The sequence below is a fragment of the Brienomyrus brachyistius genome, unplaced genomic scaffold (assembly GCF_023856365.1).
Source record: "Brienomyrus brachyistius isolate T26 unplaced genomic scaffold, BBRACH_0.4 scaffold112, whole genome shotgun sequence".
Classification (NCBI taxonomy): domain Eukaryota; kingdom Metazoa; phylum Chordata; class Actinopteri; order Osteoglossiformes; family Mormyridae; genus Brienomyrus; species Brienomyrus brachyistius.
This window is the reverse complement of record NW_026042387.1, coordinates 218,708-240,224: the sequence shown is the minus strand read 5'-3', so window position 1 is coordinate 240,224 and position 21,517 is coordinate 218,708. Positions and strand designations below refer to the sequence as shown.

Below are 21,517 nucleotides of genomic sequence, written 5' to 3'. Positions count from 1 at the left end.
GCTTTTCCTGCTCTCCTTCCAATATCTCGCTTTCAGTCTGTCGTCCAAAGCTCTTCCTCAGTACATTTAGGGCAGTGATCCTGCTCCTTGGGGACCTCCACACAGCCCACGTTTGGTTACGCTTTAACATTAACTGCACCTTCATAAAGCATTCATTATGCATTTATAGGACACTTATAGTCAGCATACCATAACATCCTAAAATACCTTAACAGCTTAAATATACATTAATAACAAACATTAACAGATTAAATGACTATAATATTTGTTTTTAGTGTATATTAAGGCTGTTTGTTAGGATATTAAGGTATACTTACATGCTTCTTATGAATGCTCTATAAATGCATTATGTAGGGGCACTAAATGTTTTATAGGTGCATTATAAGGGCATCATCAAGGTGCAGTTAATGTAAAGCATTAGCCCACGTTTTTGCTCCTGCCGGGAGCTGGGAGGGAGCAAAAACATGGACTGTCTGGGGGTCCTAGAGGACCGGATGGGGAAACACCAGATTAGAGCGTCATCAGACACATATCTTTAGATCTACATTAAGCGGCTTCAGCTTTACCAATCTGCACATTCAAAATATTCATAGTTCTTTGAGTGCCTTGTAATTTGTGCATCATTACCATGATTTGTGTAACTTTGGGTTTTTATTCGAGGGTCATTGCCTGGCCTACAAACACCGCAGCATGAAGTGTTCAGAGCTGACCAGTCACACAAAAATGAGCGCGGAGCCTTGAATGCTAAAACCAGAAGAGAGAAGTCCTGTCGCAGCCAGTTCCAAATGGGTTTCAGGCTGAACCGCAGACCCCTGGAGTTGGCAGGCAGTACATGTGCTGGATTCATTCGCCTTTTATTTGTTTACACGCACAGCCAATTTAAGACAAACGGAGAGAAAATAGTAAGTCAGTGAGATACAGCGCAAGTCTTCTTACTAGTGAAGTTCCATAGTTGAGTTTCGGAAAATAGATAGCTGGATAGGGCTGGGTTCACATCTAGGACACATGGAACATATTTGTGATTCACTGTTTCCTGGTGATATCTTTAAAAGAAGAGAGTGTGTGCGTGTGTGTGTGTCTGGCCATGTGTGTATTATATTGCGAGGAACTATTGTCCCCGCAATGTAATAAAAACCTTTTATTTTGACCTTGTGGGGGCATTTTTTTCAGTCTGCAAAAGGGAAAACTTAATTTCATATATATGAATGCAATCAAAAAACTAAAATACACCTTGTATTTTGTTTGGTTACTTATGGTTAAGGTTAGGGCTGGGTAGGGGTTAAGGTTGATATTGTTGGGATTACAGTTTTGCCCATAGAAATGAATGTAAAATTCCCATAAAGGTATAGATACTCCATCTGTGTGTGTTTGCATACCTTTGGTTTCCATTATGGAGGACACTTCGCTCTCAACTTCCTCTTCCTCCTGTACCTCCTCTACTTTTCTCTGCTTGCACGGCCGTCCCACCCTGTAGGCAGATGGGGCTTTCAGTACCCGCTGGGCAATGAATCAACTCTGGATGTTTCGCCGCCTCCCCCGCCATGACAAAATTTCAGCGGTCAGTAACAGCACAGTAACAGCAGTATGTCACCGAGTCGCACCGGCTCACATTTGGCTGAGGACACTCGAACTCAAACTGCTTCGCTTCATGAAACCGTCCGGTTTATCTTTGCAGAACATGTACCTTAGCTCTGTCGCATGTGACTTGAAATGCGGAGTTCGGATTTTCAGGGTCACTGGCTGCCGTCCATAAGCGCTTTATGTAAATTCTGAGAGATCTACATCTAAATAAAGTCTAATAATAAATGAAAGATTACCATTAAACTAATATCTTCAGAGTGGAAGGAAGCTCTATAATACCCAGGTGGGTGACAAGGAACACTGACATGCTGGAAAGTTCCGTAACACTGAAAACCGACCTAACTGCTCACTCAGAGATCTAACATCTTAAAGCGCTCGACCTTCGGTTGACCTCAAGGATATTCCAGCCAAGCTGGACCACCAGAGGCGATCGTTCTCCACGGCTTGTAGAAAAACCACACAAGCCATGTCAGCAACTGTACTCTGGACCGCTCTGCTTTTCTGTCAGTCACCGAGAGACCAAACGGAGTATTCAGAAAACACCGATCGCCAAGCATGAAGAATTGGCACCTTCCATGAAAAGCATGCCTGTGACATCACATTTAACTAATTATTTACGCTGTGTGAATTTCAATAAGCAAATTAACCAGGAGCATTTAGAAAAATCTAACAGCACTGGTTGTGCAGTCATGGGGAAAATGTGCATATAATTCACTCCTTTTTAGTTGCATTACAGTAACACTTAATACTTTTTCAATGCCTTATTTTTAGCCATAAAGGGGCACAGGTTGCCCTGGATATATGTCATAAAATTACTGTAAACACATTTTGAGAGAGCCACTGCTTGTGTACGGAAAGCTTTAACAAATACTGTCAAGGATCTAGCGAAAAATGTCATAAGCGAACGGCTGATTCCCTCATTAAAGGTGCATAAACACTCAGGGCCTGGATGCATCTTGCTGGAAAACTTTCATCAGTGCGCTGTGTGATTCCCACAGCCGGCTTGCGGGCAGCACATCAGAGTCTTGGCGGCACACTGAGAGCATTAAACATGGGCCGGCTGGGTGCGCGACCGAGCTGGGAATGAACGAGCGGCTATTTTCACACCTGCTGCAGTTCACTATCAAGGTGGGCTAGGGCGCCATGGGGTGTTTTAAAGACAGCTGAAGCTCTTATGTAACGGAGATGGCTAACCTCCTTTTCGGCTCGCTGGTGATGGGCTTCTTGGGCGCGGGCTCGGAGACGGCCACCTCTGGGTCCTTCGCTTCGCTGGGGGCCTGGGGCTTGCTGGGTGGGAAGGGGGGGGGGGTGAAAAACATAACGTCTGTCCCGATGACACGTATCTGGGTTCGGACCAGAGACGATTGAAAATGGAAGGACAGTGGTTAACAGAACAAATGGCGAGGGAGCAGAGAGCTCGTTCACAAGCTGCCCGTGAAGTGCACGTATAAATGTCAGCCTACAGGGCGGCGCTCACTGCAAACTGCATCTTAAAACTACACCTACAGCTGTCACCAAGAGGACTTTCAAATACAACTAATCTATTCATCTATAATATAAGTAAGGAATAATTGACGACGGGCCGTTGAATTATTAGAAAATAATGCACACCCGAGGTGGTAATGCGGCCACGACGCGAAGCGGAGTGGCCGTTACACCTCGGGTGTGCATTATTTTCTAATAATTCAACGGTCCGGAGTCAATTATTCCGCTTATACTACGGTTGCCACACCGCAAGACATCGATCAGATGATATATTTCAAGGGATTCGTCCGGTTTTTCTACTTAAATCGCTATTGTGAGTAGGATTATTTCTTCCGCATCTCATCCAACGACTCTTTTGCTAGTTCCAAAACGTCATTTTAAAGATGGCAATGGAGGCTTGAGCCGTTGATAGCAGACTAATGCAGTTAATAATGAAGTTATTAGAAAGAGAGCGAGAGAGAAAGAGAAACAGAGAGAGAGAGAGAGCTTGTATGAATTAGGCTACCTCTGTGTGTCCCTCAACAGTGTTCTGAAGCACCGTCTCTAAACTGTAAGTCTGCTTTAAGATGCAGCGCTGTTATTACCTCGCTAGTGAGAAATGTCATGTGTAGCCTTTAAGTTGGTACACTAGGCTAACTAATACTGCTGCAGCCCAGTTGTTGAAAGTTTCATATTCACCGTAAATATTAAAATTTACTTTCGGAAAATCGTATGTCATGTTGTTGTTTTTGTTAGTCCTGCGTGCTGTATAGGTACTGTATGCTAATTTCCGTTATTACAGTTAACTATGCGAAGTGATATGGAACTGTAATGCGGTCAAGAGAGCTGCCTGGAACTACGTTCGCCGTGCGGTTATCTGAAAATAATTGCACACCTCAGAACGTTCGTCAGCCAATCAGATTCAAGCATTCAACGGTCCCGTAGTATAAAGTAATATAATATATGAAATAATGTGCTATTTGCCTCAGTTTTGTGTCTCTTTCACACACACATGCAAGAACATGCAAAATCCATCCCCACACAGAGCTGGACCTTGGAATTAAGCCCCAACCCTGAAATGTGAGGCTACAGGGGTCCCTGTGGTGTCCCCAAACCACCCTGACCCACATGGGGGCCCTTTCCTAGCCGTAAGCTTCGTTCCCCTAAGTGAATCTTCCCGTGCTTGCGTTCGAGTCTCACTCGGTCACGCCGCCCGCCATGTCCGGGCTCCCGTCCGCCCTTCTGGGCCGGGCCGCCACCGAACTCGAGCCGGGCATCTCGCCGCTGAGCCGGTCGGGCAACACCGAGTCCTTGTTGATGTTGATGTCAGAATACGGGCATCCCACAGCACTGAAAGCAGAGCAGCACAGATGCTTGGCATGACAAAGGAGAGATAATAAACCCCCCGGAGATGCAGGGGACCCCCTGCCCCCTCCCCTCCGGTGCTGGGTTATCATCAAAGGAGCCTCGGAAGTAAATCCACCCCCTCACATCAGATTTCGGGTTTCATGGGGGCGAAGACGAGAGAGAAGAGTAATACCATTGGTGAACACTAAGTAATTCACTTGTTGATAGGAGGGTGATTCTGGTGCGTATATCCTACTGGGCTATCATCCTACCGGGCTATCATCCTACTGGGCTATCATCCTACCGGGCTATTATCCTACCGGGCTATCATCCTACTGGGCTATCATCCTACCGGGCTATTATCCTACCGGGCTATCATCCTACCGGGCTATCATCCTACCGGGTTATTATCCTACCGGGCTATCATCCTACTGGGCTATCATCCTACCGGGCTATTATCCTACCGGGCTATTATCCTACCGGGCTATCATCCTACCGGGCTATTATTGCTGCCGAGACGCTAATGCGCAGCTGCTATGCTTCCGATGCGCCTCCCCTGTCACTCACCAATTTAAAACATTTCATTGGTTAATGATAATGCCAGCCCCCTCTATGTGAATTATGGTGCCTCTTATGCTTAAAAAATTCCTAGAATAAGATAGTCAGATCACGATCACTTATTTCTGCTCGACACTACTATTGTTTGGTCACCAAACCACGGCCAGAGTAGCTCAGCGTTTTAATGTGAACCACATCTTTCCGGAAAGGTCTGGAATTCACACAGCCCAGGGTAGCCAGCCTCATCTTCTTGGCGTTTCGCCAACTTATTTGAAGTTCTCTTTGGCCAAAGTTTATTTTGGGTGAACTCCTCGCTTTCTGTTTTATAAACATCGCAATATTCGTTGGGAAAAATTCACATCATGATTCTTGACATTTTTCCAACACTGTACAGCCACCTGGACCCGCTGGGTCCAAGCCAGCCAATCAGAATCTCCGTAGCCTTACCCTGTGCCCAGCCAAGCTTCCTGCATTCTCTCATTCTAGGCAGAATCAGTTTCTTACACAGTTTTTTTATATACGGCACTCCAGGGTGCCCTTATTACTATCATTACCTCGCAGTAAACTACACGTAGGTGAGAATGTGTGTGATACACACTTCCTGTTTTCAAGCTTCCCAGTATCATGAATACAAATCGTTAAGCTGCAAAGTCGGATCTGTTTGTGACAGAGGCACATTTAAAAAGGTGTGCGTGTCTTTGCCGGTGATATACACGATTTATATTTGGAAGGGGTGCAGTACGGGCAGATTCAGGGGGCCAAGCACCTTACAGGGACCCTTGAATACGTAACAGAATACGTAGAACTGGGTAGGTGGGAGAGTCGTATATCATGGGCTCGCCCCATATCTTGAAAACGAAATGCCGGAAATCAGTGATCTGTCCCCTATTTTCGTACATACGTCATGGGGGAGTCCCCCCTCCCACGGTAAATTTCACCCTGAGGAGTCGCACCCCCCATTTTTCAAATTGAATGTGCCAACGCTAGTGAGGGGGGCAAGAGAATATGCTATTACGGGGCCCAGACTTTCTAGCGACGCCCCTGTACTTCTGCATGCTTGTGTCTGATTGGTGCAGGTGGTCACATGGGACGTCGCTCTGGGTGACACATGGGGGAGGGTTACCTGTGGTGGCCGGAGTAGCGTGCCCCTTTGATATGGCCCATGCCCTTGCACCCTGGAGTGGGGCAGACACTCTGCAGCTCCTGGGGGCCTGTGAGGAACAGGAAGAGGAAGAGGCGGAGCTTAGCACAGTCTGGAACTCGCTAAACTCGCGAATGCTGGCCCGGTCCCAGGAAAACTCGCATGTCTCCCCCGGGCTAGGCGACTAGCGACGACTCCGGTTTGGTTGCCGGGCCCCACATTCTGTTACCATGGACACCAGCAGGGTGGAAAGATTAGCGGGAAAGAACATTCTGGACTTTACAGTGGCTTCTTGGTGAATAGGCGCTATCGACTTTTATTAATGGCAGAACCGTGAGACGCCAGAATAAACAAAATTTCCAGAAATTTGTCCGTCCATTACTGTCCTCATCGAATTTCTCAACGGAGACAGACCTCGACCAATCACGCACACCGCCTGAGTCCAAGAGACCCACAGCTCTATGTGCAGTCAGAGGGGAAGATGGTGAGGACAAGGAGGTGCCAGAGAACCACTCACAAATGGGGGGCTGGAGGGGGTGACCTGTCTTGGCACACCACCCGGCGGGGTGGATGTCCGGGCTGTCAGCGTCCACCCAGTAATCGTACTCATCGGTCCAGCCATCAAAGTGGACCTGGGGGGAGGATGGGGGATATCGTGGCGGATTAGCGGAGAGGAAATATAAACTCTAATTGTGAAATTGTAATAACACACATGTAGGAGAGCAGCTGAGTGGGTATAAAGAGGAGTCTGAGGTAAGGGACAGACAACTTTGTAGAGTGCCTCTGATGACACAACACTGTTGCCCCCTACAGGTCCAAGCGGGGACTGCCTCCTGAAATCATTACATGCCATGGCTGTCTCATTAACTGAGATGACACGCTGGGCACACTGTTCTTATTCACAATGCACTTTCTCTGACACAATGTTACTGCACAAACACTGGTTAGGAAACAAGATGTAGGATGCCGGTCAGGCCATCCGGCGAGTGCACAGTGGGGGCGGAGTTTGGGATTTCGGAAACCTGCTAATCCAGCCAGCCCACGCATATTCATAATCCACCCAGCAACGTGTGATGTGTCACTGCGGAGCGACAGCGCGTCAACGGCGCAGATGAGCGCTGTATCCCACGGCGATAAGGTGGTCAAGGAGCGGGAAGCACTCGGTGTCGCCGCCTCCAGTGGCCACACGCTCGTCTCTGACACACGCCGTCCCATTTGCATCTAATCTTATTATTCCAGATCCCTAAGATGTTGCCCAGCTACTGCAAACTTTATTCTGAATACAGGGGCAGCTTTATGACTACGAATATAACATCTGGATTGTAGAAGAGCTGCTGGTGAACAGACCTGGAAAGCCATTCAGGTTAATTATCTGCTTAAAAGTATGGCAGGAATCCCAACCCCCCCCCCCCGCCCCCGTATACATGACAGACCAGTACAGCGAAACCTTGCCCCACCTTTATCCTGTGGTCTTCGGTGTCCACCACGGTGACGACCCTGATGAGCATTGTGTTTCTCCTGTCCACTGCCTCCAACTTCATGGCCTTCTGGAAGCTGTGAGGCGGCTTCTGATGGGGAGAGGACCACGCGGTCAGAGTAGCACCCTGGGGGCTAACAAGGAGCACCTGACGAGCAGTGGGGGGTGGCCGTACCGCTTTGAAGGCCCTGGCGGGGGCGGGCAGGGAGTTGGTGTCCTCTAGGTACCTCTCCCAGGAGAAACCCTTCGCATTCTGGTAACCTGTTGGAAGGAAGCAGACTGAACGTCAGCGTGGAGGCGTCGTGATGTTTCCATGGCGACCATTGATCGGCATTGACCCATTCGCATCCTTACCGTAGCCTTGCTGTGAGAAACAGGGCACATCAAATTACCCAGCATGCATGAACTAAAAGAGAAGCAATAGTCCTGTGCGGCCCAGAGTCGGACATCTAGATCCCCCCAGCGACCCACCCGACTGAAATATACAGGTCATGTGTGAACACCCCAACTAGAGAGAGATACTGCAGTCCTACTGACCTGGAGGCGTGGTCAGGAGCTTTCCATTCTTCTGACACCAGTTGACTGGGTGAATGTAAGGGCTAGTGGCATCACACCTGCAAATGCAGTATGAGAAGCTGCTCAGACCTCCAGGATTGGTACAGGTGACATGGTACAGGGGTCACATGACCGGAGCTGTGCTCTCATGGTATGTGAATTGAGGTCAGCATCTCCTGGATGCTAATTCATTATGAACAGTACATATTGGTAATGAGCCCAACCTCTGAGGGACACCTTGCATTGACCCATATTCCAGCACGACCAGATGCCCTTTACTACGTCAGCTGTATGGGGCAGGGAGGCAGATTACGGAACCCCGCCCAACAGTCATCTCACAAAGCATGCTGGGAGGTCATTAGGGCTCCAGCCATGGCAACTGACAGGGGAGAGAGGGCTTCTGCATGGCCCCTAACATCCCATGTCTGTGTCTTCGCTCTCATTCAAGAAACACTACATTCATGACACTACTTAAACCTAACTGAGGCCACAGAATCAGTGGCTTCATTAGGAAAGCTTATGGCTGATGTAACAGGTTGCCATAGCGACCCCACTAAGGGGTATTTACTAAGTCAGTCACTAATGTCGATTTTTTTTTTTTAGCTTACTGGTATGCTTATTAATAGTTACTGGATTTAACTGGAATTAATGGTTACTGGAATGAGTCCGTACTGCGTCTGTACCTGTGGGTTACAATCCGCCCCAGTCAGTAGTCCTAGAATCCGCCCTCCCTGGCAATTACACCCTTACAACTCACCACGGCATTACCATTCAGAGTCGGCTGCGATCCTGCCAGTTTCCATGGCAGTAATGATCATCTCCACCTATTGCGGCGGGTGCGTGCATGTGCTGCGAGACGCACCACCAGCCTTGATAAAACGGCACCTCCGTCATCACGACCCCACCCCGCCCCCCATGACCTAAGTGGCGGTAATGAGAGACCCCCACGGAGGCCTCCACCTCCAGCATTCTCGGCCTCCCAGCTCGCAGACGGACGCCTAGGAATTCTGTCGCCATCTGTATTTATGAGCAAGTCAGCCAGTAGGGGGGCATGGACTCAGTATGAACACGAGCTCTCCTGCGAGCTCCCAACAGTGGGGAGGGTTTCCGTTATACTTGTGAGCCGACAGGAAGTAAGCAAAGAGAGAAAAAAAAATTATCATCTGTAATCCAATTAACACTGACCTTTTAGCTATAGTAAAAGGAAATGCAAATTACTCAGCGAGTATTCACTAAAACTAAATTGATACTTCATAGCAGTAATGTGTTATGCCTATAAATTATATTAACCCTCTTGCTATCATATAAAATTAATGATTTTATCATCTTTTAATTATAAATAAAAACATTCTTGAGGGTATTTATTAAATACCACTATAAAGACACTGTAAACGGAGAATTTAAATCAGAAAAATAAATTGTTGGTATAACCGATCGCTTAGCACCACCTGCTGCTGTTATCTGGAACTACACACTAAGAATTTAATAAAGGATTCTGCTGCGAAACCACAGCAAAAGTAAAGCTGCTAGTGGCAGCTGTGGTTTGTGAGGAGTGTGGAAGGTTCATCCGTCAAACTCAGAAGCTGACCTGAGTAATTACATCATCACAGCATCAACAGCGGTGCAAATGCCCCGTTGGGAAAAATAATCGACTTCAAAAATCCTCAACAAATACTAAAGATCAGAAGAGTACAACAAAACATACAAGTGAAAGACAAAAGGACACACAAGGATGGATGGATGGATAAATAGTGACGGTGATGATGTTCTCATTATCGTCCACAAACTGACTACACTGTCAGACGACGCTGTACTTCTTGGGATCTTCTACTTGGACGCATACGCGATTAAACAGAAGCAGAGTGTGTTGGAACTTTACCAGTAGTCATAGCTCTCATCCCAGTTATCGAAGTGCACCAAGAACCTGCTATCCACCATGTCCGTTACTGTGGCAACGCAGATCAGACTGGGGGTTTTCTTGTTGACGGCCTCCAGTTTCATTCCAATGCGAAATCCTGAAGGGGTGACGGTCTGGAATATAAAAGCAGGCTAATTATTTCCGTTTCTGTGCACGGAGACGGAGCACCTGCGGCTTGGGTGTAGGCATGGGTTCCCCTACCCCCCGACATTTCCCCACGCCAACCGCTCACTCCCAAATCCTCAGGCCTTTCGTGTCTAACTGACAATTTCAAAGACGGAAAACAGGCAGAGTTAACAGGCCTCATGGGCGCTTTGCTTATCATCCAGGTTCTCTCACAAACATTATTCATCAGTTTACTGTGTACGTCTCTCGCTCCTACTCATTTGAAGCCTGCTTCTGCGTAGCATTATGACAAATGCACTGAGGAATACAATACGGAGAGTGTGTACTGTCCCGTAAGGCTAAAAGGCACATTTCTGCACTCTCTGATGGTGCCGTATGGAGTGAGAGTGTGACTCTGGGGTGCTACTGGGCTGAAATTTTATTAAGCATAATTAAAGGAAGGTAACTTTGGTATGGAACTGCTGCCCCACAGGTTCCATACCAGTATTTAGGGGTTAAAGCACAGCGTTTAAACACAATTTTGAGGTGGCGGGTGATTCCCAAGGCTAAACGGGAGGGTACTCACCGTGTTCTGGTTCTCAAACAGGGCTTTGGGTGCGGCCTGGGCCTTGCACAGTTTGATGTAAGATGGCCAGCTGAACTCCTCCTCCTTCGTACCTGCCCAATAGGAAAGCCCGTTATTCAGCCCATGCATACTGTGCTGTCAATTATGCACCAATCAGACCCTAAAATACTGGCATCTCCGTCACCTCCACTACCCAAGAGAGCTCTATTTTCTTTAGCAATGTTTCCCAACCCAGTCCTCGAGTCTTCAGACAGCCCGTATTTTCGCTTCCTCCCAGCTCATAGCCAATCAAGAACATCAAATATCTGGCGCAGGTGTGTTGGGAGCTGGGAGGGAGCAAAAATGTGGACTGTCTGGGGCCCCTCAAGGACTAGGCTGGGAGACACTGTAGCGTCATTAACGGGGCTAAATCCTTCCGTAGAACTTACCTTTTGGGGAGTTCAGCTTGTGTCCAGTCTTCTCACACCAACCAACTGGGTGAATGTCAGGAGAATTTGAGTATACCCAGAAGTCATAGCAGTCGGAATACTTATCAAAGTGCAGTCGGATTCTGTGGCCTGAGACCTGTAAATAAATCCACATTGAGGTGATCGTCAATACGCCCTGCTCCCTTCATCAGTTGCCGCGGAAACTTCTACTCAGCTATTCCAAACGCCTGAATCACTTGGTTGAGGACGGCAACAACGTTACACTTGTGTTAGCCAGGATATTCATACACGGCAAAATAATAAGTCTGTATTTTTAAATATTATTTGCATCAAATGTTTTCGCTTAGACATGTCATATAGATTGATCCCCATGTGAGATTTCGTCTGGTTTGCCCATAAAATTTTATCTAACAATGAAATATATTATAATATAACATAATTACTGGCCATTAAAATCAAATTTAGTCATTACACATGAGGTTTTGTCTGTGTAAGTGGGAAATAATCCAGAGCTCTGTGCAGCTTTTTAATCATAGCCCCTAATACACTAGTTAGTAGCTGTGTTATACAGCATTATCACGGGGCCTATCTGACAGGCTACTCATAATTCATCCCAGAATGCATTGCGGTTACCTCTGCCACAGTCAGCACGCAGTACATGGAAGGGTGTTCTGGGTCCACACCCTCCAGCTTCATTCCAACGCGGAAGCTGTTCTTATTCTGCGGGAACGACTGGTGCTGAAACGGAAAGGCATCCCATCAGACGGGCAGAACACATCGCAGAGGATCTGCCCAAATGTAGCAGACTGAAAGTTCTAAATTCATATTAACAGTATTTTGCCAATTTGTAATAAATATTACTGAATAAGTGCTTAACATAAAATTCTGAATAACCACATATATTAATGAGAATGCATATTTAAACTGTAACGGCTTGACCACCATGTCCTATAACCCATATTAAGCCACGCTGGGTGATTCCTAATACCATGAACGCAAAGATCACACTTATGGTCTTGGCAAGACCGTCCTTGTTAACTTGCCTCCCAAGAATAAACATGGGATAGCTCTTTTTTTAAGTGCTCTGCACTTCTGTTCTGTAGGTCACATGAGCACTACTATTCTCCAATCGAGTAACAGCATTCAGGTCCCCCCCCCTCCCTCCCATACTGTGACACAGACAGAGTCCCCTGCAGCAGTTAGCATCTCACCTCCTTAAAGAGTTTGCTGGGGGCAGCAGTGGCTTTCATCCGCTCCAGGTACGAGGCCCAACACCACACCTTTCTCTTCCCTCCATACGGGACAGCTGCAAGAGGGCGAGAGAAATTCGATAAATTTTTTTAATTGAAAAACAAGAAAAGTTAGAATAAAACGATGCATGAAGGACACGGGACTTAATCAGCAATCTGGAGCACAGAAATGAAGGAAGTTTTCTTAAAAAGAGCATTCTGAAGTGTAATTTGTCAGGACTCCGCGACGACGTGTGACGGGTGTCTGTTTGAAAAGCAGCCCTGAGCAGCCCCCCCCCCCCACTTACTGTGTTTCAGTAAGTCTGCGTCTCCCCTCCTTTTTCGCCGACCCCTGTTCGGCCCTCGTGCCGTCTTCCTGTCTGCTTTCTCTTCCTGTTTCGTTAGGAGACAGACGCAAGTCTTTACTGCTTTTCTTCATCGGTATCACGGGACTCACAGGAACTTAGGCACATTGCCACAGTGAAAAAAACAAGTATACAGAACTGCGCAAAATTTGTAGCTTGTCAAAGAACATAATGTTTCCTTGATCTTCATCTCGGTGTAAAATTTAGATATTATGTCTGTCAAAGTGTGTTAGCCCAGCCATTTCTAAACCTCTGTATTTACAGTAACCATTCAGATATCCATGATTTTTTTTTTTACTCGACCACTAGCACACTAGGTGTAGCTAATTATAGAACTAACCGAGGTATTGAACTAATTACACTCATTAATTCATTGAGCTGGGGTGTCCCTAGAGGAGAGGTTTGGGAACTGAAGAGACGTTCTTCCAGCTGTCCAAGAAGATATCAGTAACTTTTTGAAGAACAGAAGAAACTCTTGTTTATTTTTTTTATTGTGTTATTGTTCACTTGGATATATTCTAATGTTAAATTGAGCTTTTTGAGCATTTATACATTTACTGGCCAGATAAACAGCCTTTTCTTTGACTGCCGAAGACTTTTGCACACTACTGAATATGTGGCTGGTCTCCTAAGCTACACAATTAAAGTTCCAAAGAGATAAAGACCCCCACACTGCCTAGAGAACCAAACCGGCCAGGCAGGAGGAAAAGCAATGAACAGGGCACTGGGTACGACCCCGGGATCCTCTGCGGGACCTGATACTGCTGTGTTATCGCTATAGCAGGCTAGGGGGCACGAGGAGACATATCTCTGAACCATGTCATCTGCTGATAAACAGAGCCAACAGCCACTGTCACCCACATCTCGGTGTCCCTGAATATTCCCAACCCCCGCCCCCCGGGGTAAGAGAGCGGTGAATCCGACACCCACATAGTCCTCATCGTCGTCCTGGACGTCCGCTGCCATCTCCATCTCCTCGGCCGCGATCCCACGTGATGCCAGGCACCGCTTTCGTCCCACACTGACCGCCTCCCCATTGGTGCTGCCCGTGTCCTTTTCCCTTCAGCGAGACAGAAAACACCCTGCTGTCAGTGCTAGCTATGTAGGTCCTAATGGATGAGATGGTTTAAATGCCGTGGTACCACACACACAAACACACACAAAGTTGGGTATACAAATCGTTATGGGGACCGCTATGTGAAAAATGCTAATGCTAACTATGACAACCTTAACCCTGCCCTAACCATAACCATAAGTAACCAAGCAAAATACAAGAGTTTTTGCACTTTTAGCATTTTCAATGCAGTCACAGATTTTTATTAAACTGAGTAAAAAGAAATGGGAATTCATCACGTTGTGGGGACATTGTGTCCCCATAAGGTAAGGTGTATAGACGGGTTCATCTGGGGCCACTTTACAGTGGACCCATCATCAGTACACAATTAATAGCTATTCTAATTTTTCTACAGCACTCAGAGCAGTAAAATCCATTCTGGCGAAATCAGTACTGAGCGAAATCAAAAACGTGTTCAGTTTTACTACTTACAATTTTCAACAACAAATATTGGAGTTTCACACCACAGATTTGTCTATAAAAATAAAACTGAGAAAACCTGTAAAACACACAAGATACTGATTTCCAGGTTTCTGTTGTCTATAAAGTCAATAGAAAGCACATGTGCTTCAACGATTTTCACCCTGACATCATTCAGTATCCGAATCAGTGGCTTTTGCTTCATTACAGTCTTACTGTCTGCGACGTCCAAAATGTTCTGCCTATCACCTGACTGTACTGGCAGCTGAGGGGAAGGTCAGGCATCGATTGGCTGATCCCATTAGTGCAGTATTTCCCAGTTTGCTCCTCGGGGGCCTGCAGACAGTCCACGTTTTTGTTCTCTCCCAGCTCCTGGTAGGTCTATGAGGGAGCAAAAACATGGACCGTCTGCAAGTCCCCAAGGAGCGGATTGGGAAACATTGCACTAATGGATATCAGAGCCTCTGTCAGGCAACACCTGTTTTCCCATTGTTGCCATGGTAGTGGCACATCTCTGGAGGGAATCACACTTAAAGATGACCTCAGCTCTCCTTTGCAGGAGCACTGATTAAAACACCCTCTGTCTGGACCTGTGCCTGTCTGCCAGTCCGCCTCTGTGTCTGACACAGGCCAGTAGGACCTGTTTATACCTAAATTATAAATGCGAAGACCATGAGATGTTCGCTTACCACTTTAACCACTCAGGGTAGTTCCCAGCCCTTGTACTGGGACCAGCAATCTTTACAGCATAATTTCCTCTTTAACCAGTATGCTATACAGCCTCCTTTAAACCCTGAAGGCTGTGACAGCTTGTCCAAGATACTGATCCTCATCCGAATGAAATCCTGGAACCACACCCCTGTCCTACTCCACCAGCAGTACGGGAACTGTGAACAGCATCATGAACTACTGTTGAGTTATTAATAACCACAAATATGGGCATAATCGCTATAATTAATACCTGTCGTGACCTTGATTTTTTTTCCTGTGACGTGACTCAGAGGGATGATGTATAATCCATCATAACGGCTTAATCGTGCACAACAATTCCAGTTCCTCTGTTCTTCTAGACCACAGGATCCAATCAAGTCAGATTCCATTAATCAGTGTTCAAACTTTGTCACAGGTCTTGCGGATTCCAGGGTTGGCATGCATGAACCTTTGAATAAATATATCGCCTCCAGTGATATTTAGGTACAGTTCTTGAATGAAATTTTGTAAGATGGTCATCTGTGGGCACCTCAGGTGCATTTCTTCTCACTTACGTGGTGTTACTAAGCTCTCATTTGGGTCTTATTTGGGACCCCACTCATGCCCCTCAATTCGAACACTAATCACCATACATGACCATACAACTAATAATGGACAAAATGACCCTTCATGAACCATTTGCTGTATTTTTTGACCCCACTAGATGGTGCTCTTGGTTTGCTTTGGGACATGCATTGTGCTCTTTTTTGAACAGAGAGCACCATCTAGTGGTGTTAAAAAAATACAGCAAATGGTTCATGAAGCATCATTTGGTCCATCACTAATAATAACCCCCCCCCCCCCAACCCCATGAGCAAAGAATCCAACTGGACCAAAACTCACTCCTGCTGGTCTTGCCGGAGACACCTTTCGCTGCAGTGTCGTCCGTCGGCCAGGAAGTCCACGGAGGAGCCCTTTCTGTGGCAGCGGACGCACACCAGGCCTGGCTTGGCCCACGGCAGCTCTGGGCCACCCTCCTTCCCTGGGGTGGAGGCTGAAAACGCTGCGGGGACATTGACTAGGTTACCTCCATTCCTCCCTCAAACTCCAAGGTCTGCCACTGCTCCTTCGGGTCAATAGAAACCATAAAAGCGCCAAAGCGTGTGTCCCGCCCTCGACGAGGACAGACTCAAACTATATAACTTCATTGCCTGAACTGTCAATGTTGCCTCTGGGGTAGTTAAATGACTTTTATATTATTACCATTTACTTCTGTAATAAACATTATAAGTATTTCTTCATATCCGGGGCACAAGTTACAAAGACAAGAAGAAAAAAAAACAAAACTAACAAAAACACATACAAATTGTTCATTGTGGGCGACATGCAATCAAGTTGAAACATTTAAAAACATTTTATCTTGTTTTGTGTCTTATGCGATTTTAAACCTGTGAGGTTAATGCGATTTCCGGCTACATATTCGGGGAAAATCATTCAATCAGAGCAAAAAATAATATAACATCGATATACCTACAATGTTAAGACAATAACAGTTTCTCTTCATAAAATCAAGACTGAGGGCCGTTTTTTTGAGCCATTCTGAGAAACTCAGAGCTGCACCCTAACTTTACAGGAAGGAAAGTCTGGCTCTTTGATCCTGGTGTCCAGCCTGTTTCCAATAACCAGCCCCACCCCACTGAACTCCAGCCCCACTAACGATACAATTTGGCTGATGTCTGAAAATATGTGAAAGTCTGGAACAAACAACTGCCATATGGAAAAACAGATCTATTTTCCAAAACGTTCTCCAATATTAAACTACATTCCACCCTAGCTTGCACACATCTCAAAAACAACAGCAATAAGCAACGGAGATTATAAATGACAGACCATTAAGCTCTGTATGTACTGCAGGTCAAACTCAAAACGCGGCACACATGTGTTTGCAATCCAGATGCATCACTTCTTACACACAGCACAAATCGGCCAGCAAAGAGAGATAAACTAAAACCAAAAAGGTGTTTTCCGAAATCTGATGGAAAAATCCCTTCAGGATCCTGTCAAAGTTAATTAGCAAAAAGGGACGTGGGAACAGGAATCGGCACTCGGTGGCAGGCTCTCCACCTGCACCATCATTTGGGTCGACCCACATCTCTGAATGCACAAATTATGCATTACAATAACATTTTTAATAAATGAAAACAATACAATGTTTCTTTTCTCTGCAATAAATCAATCACTGAGTTCAAACTGTTGTGAAACTTGTGCTAACAGATCTTCCAGCTGAGATTCAAACTAAGAACCTTCTGGTTCTGGGTCCCTGCCCTTAGCACCACAAACAGAAGTTGCTGGATCCACCTGCTGGTTTATCGTACACTGGGGTATAGCTGGAAATTTTGGGCCCCCTGTCCAATTTCACATATAACTTTATGTGTTCACCCCCTGAATCTACCAGGGTAGCCAAGCCCCTACACCGTCCCTGATTGTACACTAATTTAATGACTGATGCAGATCTATGTACCCAAGTGCAAAGAGGAACCTTACAGACACGTTCATTAAGATGACAGGGAAAGCTGTGTTTTGGTCTGTGTATCATTGGTCTGGCATTGTGGGTCTTCCTCCATCAGGACGTACACATAGGTCACAGAACACCCACGTTGTCCGGAGCTTTGATATCGTTGGGGTGGTTATATGAAAAGTGGACACTGAGCAAAATCTGCATTTGCGCCGATATGACAAGAAATTATCGTGCATTTTAAGCTCTATACCGCAAATGAAGTACGATCTATCATATAAAGGTTAAAATGCGAGATTATTTCTTTCATATCATAAAATACTTATGGATTCACGCTGTTACAACAATCGACTGCCACGCGTATCGCTTTTAAAGGTGAATGCGTACTTGCGTACCAGTTATGTCAATCCCTGGCCATAAACCTCATTTCCATGGGTCTAAGAAAGTGGATACAAAATTCAGGACCCCCCCCCCCCCCCCACCCAAAAAAAAGCTGAAAATCTGTGAGCCTCAAAATCACTCTTGATTCTGTTCTGTTTTGATATGTATCCCCCACACCCCTGTACTCCAGTTTGTCTGCTGTATATAAAAGGTAGTCAGCACAAATTGTCTAAGCGGAATAATTACACACAGATGCAATGGATGACCTTAGTGGGTGTAGAGTAGCGCGTGGCCAGCAAAAGCTGGAGCAGCAATGGTGCAGCAGACGCTCAACAGCGAGCTTTACAGCGAGCAGAGGAACTCAGCCTCTGCAGGAAACGCAAGCGAGACACTTCCTCTGTTTGACAAGTGTCTGGCAAACGTTAAAACTGTAAAAATGCCCGAGATTCGGCTTACGAGACGTTTCAAAAATGAAGAGGAAGACGCACACCGTTTTGTGAGACAACCAGTTCGGTTCTGCCCATCACCCCTCCATGAATTGATGAGTTTGGCCTTATTTACGGCTTACTGACATGATTGATGCTATGTACTGGTGTAGTAGCTGCAGACAAGGAAATTTACTCTGGATGCAGTACACCTGATGTCCATAAGATGGAGCACTTGTCTCTCAACCAATTATAAATTTCTTACAGATCAGAGCTACCACACCCCTCAGTGTGTCATGTAACTACAGTGTCCTGTTGTAGAAGGCATAAACGGGCAGTGCTTACCTTCCTGAGCAGTAGGGATGGCCCAGGTGGTGGTGGCGTGGGCCTTCTTAATGCCCTCAGGCTCTGCATCTTCGGTGATGACCTCCAACACTCCGAACTCATTCACACGAAACTGACAGCCACAAAAGAAGGCAGCTTCAGTACGCCACCCGAGTCCTGTGTCATGTGACGGAGGTGACCTCACACGCTCAGCTCGCATTGCCCATTCCGCCTTTCGGCTATGCCGTAGATCCACACGGCATCAGAAATTATAATAAAAAGTATAATAAATCTATAAAGGCTGGAGCTAATTTTCCATAGATGATGCCGATTAATAGTCAAAGAAGTTTTTTTTTTGTTGTTTTTTTTTTTACCAAAAATTTAAACAGTAGGGATTCCCTCTCAGTATTTTCTTGCCAATACAAATAAAGTCTTCTGTGTATAATCCTGACATTAGTACTTTAACGCAGGCAAAATGGCACCACAGACCCGCGCCCCGTACCTTCAGCTCGCTGCCGGGCAGAGTTCCGACTCCGTCTGTCCAGTCCATGGCTCCGTAGACGTCGAATTCAGGGCAGCCAGGTCTGGCGGCCGATTCTTCCATATCAGAGAGATCTGACACACGTTCGTTTAGACAAGTTTCGTTTATGACCAGGTGTTCACTCAAAACAAAAGATGTCCGACTCTACCTGCTTCTACGGGGTTCAAAATGTAGCTGAGACCTGAGCTGCAAACATGGGCCCTAACAAAAGAGAAAGGGTAACTACTTCTAAAAACAGTCATTTGAAACTATACTACATGGGTGGGCAATCTTATCCAGGAAGGGCCGTTGTGTGTGCGAGTGGGTTTTCACTAATCAGTTTACTAAGTAGAGGACTGACTGGCTGAAGAGTCCTCACACCTGTGTGTGAACAGCTGACCTAAAGGGTATCCCAAAAACCCGCAAACACACCGGCCCTTTGCACATAAGGCTGCCCAACCCTGCTATATTAGGTGTATGTTTTATACAGATCTATACAATCTAAGTTAGGCAGCTCCACGTCTCAAAAAAATGCACTAATTATTTCTGAAGTGGAGTATCACATACATACATTGAAAATTGTTCGATACATAAACATTTGACAACACAAACCAATCTACACAAATACATATTGCATAAATATGAACTATTATTTTTATATATTATATACATTTCTCCAGCTAAAGAAAAACCAGAGGAAGGTGTGTACATTTAACAAAGTCCCCCGTATTTCCATCTAAAACAGAATTACAATAGGTCAGAAAAATCATACAATACTGTAATAGCAGCACCCTGCCACTAGAGGTCAGTGTTGTCCAATTCTGTACAATTCTGCGCCTGAAACTTTCAAGACCTATTCAACAATGAAATCTCTCGGCAAAAAATGGAGACTAAAATTCACGCGCATTTTATTGACGTGATTGATACTTAGACTGAGATAAATGTAAATATGCAATGGCCACTATCCTCATGGATCCCTTGCCATTATAATCACTTGTTGCAATTAAACGTTTTACGATATGCGCATCTTGGTCGTATAAAATTAAGTGATGGCATTCAGTCTGCCAGCCACATTAACTAAGCAAATCGCCGATTTATGAAAAATAAAATATTCCAAGAAAGTTTATACGCTCGTGCCGCTCTTTTTATACGATGTAAAAGGAGCAAAACACGTTATATGTGTCCGCAGAGATCAAAACATTTAAATCAGCTAATTTCACGAAAATACTTTTTGAATTAAGACAAAATTAATTTATATTTCAAGCGCGAAAACAGGGTGTTGATTGCCTGGAATCTATTTCCCCTGGTCTATTGTTGTCAAATTCCCTCGGTTTGTTTTTAAGACTGTTAATATTTATTTCATGCTCTCTTACCCAGATACTTTTTATTACGAGTATTACGGATATTAAAGACTCGTTTCGGGGCTAAGAGCGGATTTTCTTATCAATAAAAGGGCTAGGTGTGTTTCACATACAGTACAGCCTTCTCGGCGTAAGACGCAGATCATGCATTGTATCTCATATAAACACTTTTCTCTGCTCTGATACTATTTAATGTGTTTTAAAGGCAGTTTCCCAAAATGGCGGAGCTGGAATATACTCTATATAATTCTCACCCGCAGGCCCGCAGACACGTTGCAATAAAACAAAAATAATATTTTAACTGTATAAAAACCTTACTGGAAGGAAATGGTGATTGAAATATTTTTGTCTCGCTCGCTTGACTAGCGCCCAGTTCCTGCTGTTTCTCAGCCGCTGGACCTGCTATTATTTCTGAAAGAGTATAATAAATCATTTAATAGTCGTGCCTAAGAAACAACAAAGGTAGTGCAACACATTTGCCATCGATTTCGGCACATTTCGCAGCTACTTTTATTGTAATTTTATTGTGTAATTCATTACATACTCTATCACACTGAACCTCTTCCTGGCTGAAATTATTGATGACACGTCCAGTCGTTTTGTACTTTATTGCTAAGTTTTAGTCCAATTCAATCGCAGCGAAGCTGAAACGAAAGTATAATACGGAACACTGCGTATTTATATAGGGGGCCGTTTATGGCATAAACAGGTTTATTCTAAAGTATAATTGTTTAAATTTGTCTGTTTCTTACCCAAATTCTCCCACGAGTACTGACAAATTGACCAGGCAGCAGACAATACGCATGCGCAGAGCCGGGCGAGAGCTTGCAGGGGAGCTCTAGCTACACGCCGAAACACATGATGCCACACATCGAAAGTTTTTTTAGCTGCTATATTCCCCAAAAAAATAATGTTTAAGCTTATGAGCACCGATCGCCGCACAGTTTCACCCTTATACGCAATCGGGGCGGCAGGCGGATGAAAGTGCGACGCAACTGTATCGGGTGCAGAAT

The 21,517-nt window shown here is 45.5% G+C and overlaps 1 protein-coding gene across 6 annotated transcripts in view; it reads right to left on the bottom strand.

Moving 5' to 3' along the window:
• The window catches only part of l3mbtl3 (L3MBTL histone methyl-lysine binding protein 3), a 28,358-nt gene extending 7,046 nt beyond the window's left edge, over positions 1-21,312 (bottom strand). Inside the window, exons 1-21 of one of the 6 annotated variants that reach the window (XM_049004603.1) lie at positions 21,257-21,292; positions 20,823-20,915; positions 19,313-19,365; positions 19,126-19,238; positions 18,645-18,756; positions 15,882-16,041; positions 13,685-13,814; positions 12,698-12,782; positions 12,372-12,466; positions 11,794-11,898; positions 11,161-11,296; positions 10,733-10,824; positions 10,003-10,154; positions 8,106-8,182; positions 7,744-7,829; positions 7,549-7,659; positions 6,609-6,723; positions 6,074-6,161; positions 4,246-4,395; positions 2,776-2,868; positions 1,377-1,468 (exon numbers count right to left, since the gene is read on the bottom strand). In XM_049004603.1, the coding sequence (XP_048860560.1) occupies positions 1,377-1,468; positions 2,776-2,868; positions 4,246-4,395; positions 6,074-6,161; positions 6,609-6,723; positions 7,549-7,659; positions 7,744-7,829; positions 8,106-8,182; positions 10,003-10,154; positions 10,733-10,824; positions 11,161-11,296; positions 11,794-11,898; positions 12,372-12,466; positions 12,698-12,782; positions 13,685-13,814; positions 15,882-16,041; positions 18,645-18,756; positions 19,126-19,227 (1,981 nt within the window). In that variant the 5' untranslated portion in view covers positions 19,228-19,238; positions 19,313-19,365; positions 20,823-20,915; positions 21,257-21,292. Of the gene's footprint in view, positions 1-1,376; positions 1,469-2,775; positions 2,869-4,245; positions 4,396-6,073; positions 6,162-6,608; positions 6,724-7,548; positions 7,660-7,743; positions 7,830-8,105; positions 8,183-10,002; positions 10,155-10,732; positions 10,825-11,160; positions 11,297-11,793; positions 11,899-12,371; positions 12,467-12,697; positions 12,783-13,684; positions 13,815-15,881; positions 16,042-18,644; positions 18,757-19,125; positions 20,916-21,256 lie in introns of all 6 variants that reach the window. The other 5 variants (XM_049004597.1, XM_049004602.1, XM_049004598.1 and 2 more) reach the window with 5 other exon arrangements.
• Between the last annotated feature and the right edge of the window lie 205 nt (positions 21,313-21,517).